Here is a 6,000-nt window from a genome sequence, read left to right on the forward strand (position 1 = left end):
GGACTGTAGTTTCCCACAGGGGTTGGGAGTTAACGCATGGGCTCAGCTGGTAACTGCGCATTGGACAGTCTAAACAATGGAAGTTGTACGTTCCGTTCGTTAGTCAACATGCATTACCCTGATTAGACAAGGACCCTTGAAGCTTTTTTGCATGGTATAGATATTGCATTGCTTAGGGATTATCACCGTCCCCGTCACCGGTCAGGTCCACCCAGGGTGTCCGTCATGCTTTACAAATTTCATGTAGCCGCTTGTTGGGCCTACTCTTTCGTTTGTTTGTTTGTTTGTTATTTATTTGTTTAAGCAGGTTGAAGTTTTGGCAGCTATTCAGCTGATGTGGACCTGCTATACCCACCCACCATATACACACAGAGGACAGCCACAACACCGGGAACTTCATCCCCTACTCTTCTCGAATAGTGTGTGGGTTCTTTAACGTCCCACTGGGAACTAATGAACATGGAAGTTATTTGTGAGACGGGACCTCCGGCTTACCGTCTTATCCGAGAAGACTTGAAACTCTAACCATTTGCAGATGTAATTACAAAGGTAGCACTTTCTCCTCAGTTATTTAAAGACCCTGAGTGTTGGTCCGGCCGGAGTCCCCAGCGGCATGCATGGTATAAATATTGCATTCAACTCACGACCTCCCGCATGGCAGCCCGGTGCTCAACCAACTGAGCCACCGGTGTGCCACCGGTGCGCGGCAGTATAGTAGAGTGTAAAACTAATAAAATAGAGCCTGATTGCAGGCTAATTCAGACTGAGGAAAGCACTCTCTTGGATAAACAAGACGGGCGGTAAAAAACAAAGATATGGAATCTTGAAAGCGACGAGTAATGGTCCTCAACAACAATTGCATCTTTCGCCGCCGGATTATCAAATCATAAAAATAATATGTTAGAGTGAAGTTTTCTGTGCATAGAAACATAGGAGTGGATTTTTTAGATAATTTCATGCCGCTGGGGATGTCATAAACAGTAGAGTTAAACCCTAACGAGCGTTTTCGCAAGGGCTACCCGTTGTAACTACTTCCGGAACTCAGGACACAAGGAAAGAAAAATTTTAAAAAAGATAATTTCTGACATTGTGATTTTTTTCATTTCATCATATATTGTAGAATGTAAAAAGAGCAAGTGATTCGTGTCTTAAAAAACAGGGGTCACTGATGATCTAAACGAGTAAAATCGATGTGATGTTGCGAAGCTCTTGGAAAATTAAGTTTGTCACGATTTTGCGTGACCTGTCGGAGAAGGACTGGAACCCAAGACAGGATCGATCGATGAAAGGTTTTTGTAAAAAAATTAAAATTCTCGAGCATAGCAACGAACTTTCAAACAGGCGTTATCATTATTTGGTTGGTGTTTTGTATCATATCTCTCCATTGCCGCCTTTCTCATCTTCTGGAGTGTGGTTTTTGTGAAATATAATCTCTGGCTGTTTTGCCATAGGTCCGCACTATTCAAGTGAATTAGGAAGAGAAGATAATTCTGCTCTATTTTCATGAAAGTAAAGGAAAAGGAATTTAAAAGCATGCATTCATTTTGAACTAAGAAGTTCGTAACGTAAACTAAATTAAATTTACGCAACGTCGTTGACTAAAACTAACCTTCCTTAACAAGGACAGAGAAAAACTCTGACCAGGGTGGGAATTGAACCCACCACCTTCGGATTAGATCACCGCTGCTCTACCGACTGAGCTACAAGGTCAGGTGGGCCCATTTCCATTAGCAGGGCTAACGCTCACGTTGTTCATATGGGGTAGAAAACTAGCACCTCACATTACACTCCAATCAGTTAACCTTCCTTAAGTTTTCAAAACTCTCAACCACTACTCGATTAGCGACTTTTTCCAGCCTCCCGGTCCTTTCTCTTTATTGTTTCATGTTGAATTGGAAATAAATATGCCATTCTTTAGCAGACCTGGAAATTTTCCCCCGGCGTTTTTGTCGCAATAAGATCTTAAATTAATGAGGTAATGCGTGACATATTACAGTCGCGTTACCTGTGCAGTGAAAGTTGCGCACAAACAATTAGCGCGAACGTCCTTAATGACCCCATACTTGAAAATATTAACTGGAACGCTGCAGTTCAATACCACCCAACTTTTGTGTAACACTTACCGCAGACGACCCAGTGTACGCTCATAGAGCGTTTAGTTCACCAAAGGCTCTATTGACACTTCAGGTACCGTACATGCCGTACAGTAGTTGGTCATCCATGTCCGTAACACTAACAGGAAGTACGTAATTACACGCAGACCCTAGTCTTGTGGATTTCTCGAAAAACCTTTTTAAGGGAGTTTTTCGCCTCTTGACAATGATCACGTTAATTTGAGAAAGGCGCCTTTTCCTTTTATGCATCTGTTGCTTAAATCCGCACTGCGTTTACCGGAAATAGTGTGTTTTCTATTAAACACGGTCTCGTCGCTGTGTCTAGATTACAAATCACCGACAATTGAAACAAAATGCATGGATAAACCAAAGCAGCATGGAGTTTTATGAGCCTAATGGTATACGGCTTAATTGTGTAACTCGAATAGATCCCGATGCTAGCCCAGCTTTGGTGCAAAATGTTGACCGCTATGGATTTGTGGGGAGCCACAAGCAAGCTTCGTAAGTATAAAACATTTTCCGTTTCAGTAACTATCAAACATTTTCCGTTTCAGTAAGATTATGTAAGCTTTGGTATCTTTGATAACGTCGTTCCGTGCATGACTGCTGAATTTTATGGGCTGGAAAGCAATTGCAACCGAGAAGTACGTATTCTCTGTTCGTAAAATAGTTCTTCACATTAATTTGAATTCATGGATATTGATACAGCTGTATGTATCAAATTATCGTCTTCTACGCACCATGTTGGATTTTAAAGGAGAGACACACCTCCTTAATTATATAATAATTGTGAACAAATACATGTAAGCTCAAACAAAAAATGACGTTAATTTGGAGATAATGAACTAAAAAATCTGGCCTTGCATGTTTTATTTGCACTTCCCTTGCTATGGCAGAAATCCTATTCTTCACTCACGTGATCAACAGACATGTTTTTCAACGAAAACAAAAGAAGACGTTAGCATAATAATAGCTTTCAATTCCTGGAGGATTGGATCGGGACACCAACATGGCCGCCATTTCATTGTTTGGGGACACCAACATGGCGTCCGTAACGTCATGTGAAATCCAAGAATTTTTTATTGGCACCTGACAAAAAATAGAATCAGAAGGTTTGATGTTTTGTCTGCAAGTTTACCAAAAATGTCTTCAGAGTTTAAATTTTGTTGGCTTCTAAGACTGGTGGAGTGTAAAGTTCAGGTTGCAGGTCATTGTTTTACGACGACCCACACCTTGACAAAAATTCTAAAACACTATGCCTAAAGCCTGATGTTAGCATTAGTAAAGGTTTGGTTTGTGTCAGCTACATGTAAGGTGAAACAATGACCTACAGCCCTAACCTGCAACCTGCAGTTTATACCCTCCATCTCAGAAGAAAGAATAGACCAATTTCGACATATTAACATTCTGTCCAAAACAAACGGCATTATCTCGAGGCTCTGGGGAATAAACTCGTACAGTTCCTTACATTTATTCCCCAGAGCCTCGAAATGATGTCTTTTGTTCAGGACTGAATTTTGATATATCGAAGCTGGTCTATTGGAACCTATGGCTACCAAAAACACATCTGAGTCCGAAGGATGCTAGGGTGGAATTGTGGGTAAAAAATGGAGTGACGCCCTAGGATGCATAAGAAACTTTTGAGTTGAAAACAAAAGCCAACGAAATGTTCACTTTGCATTTTTTGAGTAAATTTGGAAGTTAATTTGGACATTCTTTACCTCTGGAGGATGAACTAGAAAATTATTGCAATCAAGAACACCAGCTAACTGATGTTGGGTCAGATCAGAAGTTGGTTTTTGTGTAGAGGAACACCAAGAGTACTAGGAGAAAATCATCTTAAAGGACTGAGAAGAGAGCCATGGCCATCACTAATGGTCAGGTCAAAGCTTTTCCCTGGCTAGTACTTCAAACATAGATCTTTGCTATTGTAGGTGCTTTCTTCTTCAACTCTTGGCTCCCCCTGACTCAAATTAAATTTATCTGGCATTTTGAAATAATATTAGTTAAAACCATTAGTGAACCAACACATTCAACCTCCTATACCATAACTCAATGTTTGGAATATGGAATAAACACAATGCTTATTCCTATGGAAGCTACATGCATAGTAGCTGGGTTCAAGCACCAAAATCTCCATTTTGGTTTGTTGCAATCATAATGTTGTTTAGAATGCATTAATTTGTTTTCTTTTCTTTTGTTCTACATGCAGGTGTCTCGAAAACGAAGACCGTAAGACCCCTAAAACGCTAAGATCCCGAAAATTCGAGACTCGAAAATGAAGTACCCCAAAACCCTCAATCTGGCTAACCCTAGGCCTAAAAAGCAACTTTAGGCCTAGTTAGGCCTAGTGTTAGCCAAATTGAGGGTTTTGGGGTACTTTATTAAGTTTCTGAGTTTTCGAGTTTTTGGGGTCTTAAGGTCTTCGTTTTAGAGACATCCTTCTACATATGGATAAATAAGGGATTAGTTGGCTTTTAATTTTATTAATCTTTAACCCATTCACCCCTAAATTAAACCGGCTTAAACTGGCCATACTTAGTATTTTATGCTGTCTAACGCCAGACGATTTTACTCGTCAATGGGGAACCCCCAGGCCCCAGGAGTCAATGGGTTAATCACTCACTGAAAAACTATGTCCCACTAATGTTCTTACCATGTCATCAATGAAAAAAGTTTCTGTACACAAGATACATGCACATGTAGGCTGTATATTTGAATATATAGCAGTTTTGTTTCATTTGCTTTCCCAGGGAGTCCAACCAGACAGTTGATATAGATGTTTTCAGACACCGAGAGTTAAAATGGGTTGAAATGATGCAGAGCTGGGATAAATGGATTACCAAGAAATTTGCTAAGGTTACATGTACATTAACAAATATTCCAGATTCACTACTTTCCTTCACTTGTTCAACCATAACACGGTTTCTTTTAATAAAAAGAGCCAGAAAAACAATTTTAAGTTTCCAGAGCTGAGTGAAGCAACATCAAAAATGTAAGGAACATTGAAATGATTGAAGTTGCAGACACAAATGCCTCAAGTTGGGCTTGTCTTCCTTTTTGAAATACTGTAGCTATGTCAAAACCCTTGCATGCCCATCTACCAAAATGGAAAAAACATTTTAATTTTGCAAACTATGCATTAAAATGTAAAACTAAATCAAGTCAAGGAGGGCCAGGAAATGTTTGCTTAAATGCACTCCTGCAGGCAAACTACAAAATCAACTTTTTATTTGACATGGGAAATATATTCTATTTTCCTTCCCAGACAATTTTTAGTGAATTATTTTGTATATTAATTATTATATTTGTGGCAAAATTGTCAAATATTGTCAAGTTGGAAAATGTCCGTTTTGGGAGAGAAAGGCTTCTTTCAATGGTAGTTATCATTCTCCTTTCCAATAATTCATCTGTGTACTTGTAGGTGAAGGAAAGGTGCCGAAAAGGTATCCCCTCATCAGTTCGTGGACGAGCTTGGCAGAAGCTCTCAGGAAGCTTTACCATGCTGAATCAAAATAAAGGAGTGTTTGATGTGAGTTGACGCGCCCGTCTGCATGATTGTAAATTTACAATGCTATGAAAATTACATTTAACACATTTCAAGCCAATTGCATATGAGCCTTAACCCATTGATACCTCAAATGCCCTACGACACCCCCAGGTAAAGTCTGTTAAGTCTCACTCCCAGGAGTCGGTGGGTTAACATGTACTTGCTTTGTATGTGATGTTGTAAAATTCATTAATAATTCATTAGGATGACAGCCAACAGAAACTCACTATTCAGGTCATATGTGTTGGTTTGTAAATCCCATTAAAGTTCAACTGTCTGAAAGCACGGGGAGGGATTGAATAGATAGCAGGGAAAGGCTGGGGTTGATGAATTTTT

General features: G+C 39.7%; 1 protein-coding gene across 1 annotated transcript in view; it reads left to right on the plus strand.

Annotated features, from left to right (window-relative positions):
- The first annotated feature begins 2,242 nt into the window (after positions 1-2,242).
- Positions 2,243-6,000, plus strand: part of LOC137975596 (TBC1 domain family member 10A-like) — a 19,114-nt gene continuing 15,356 nt past the window's right edge. Inside the window, exons 1-3 of the mRNA XM_068822715.1 lie at positions 2,243-2,615; positions 4,868-4,973; positions 5,539-5,646. Of these exons, the coding sequence (XP_068678816.1) occupies positions 2,491-2,615; positions 4,868-4,973; positions 5,539-5,646 (339 nt within the window). The 5' untranslated portion in view covers positions 2,243-2,490. The remainder of the gene's footprint in view (positions 2,616-4,867; positions 4,974-5,538; positions 5,647-6,000) is intronic.

This window comes from Montipora foliosa, chromosome 11 (assembly GCF_036669935.1).
Source record: "Montipora foliosa isolate CH-2021 chromosome 11, ASM3666993v2, whole genome shotgun sequence".
Lineage (NCBI taxonomy): Eukaryota > Metazoa > Cnidaria > Anthozoa > Scleractinia > Acroporidae > Montipora > Montipora foliosa.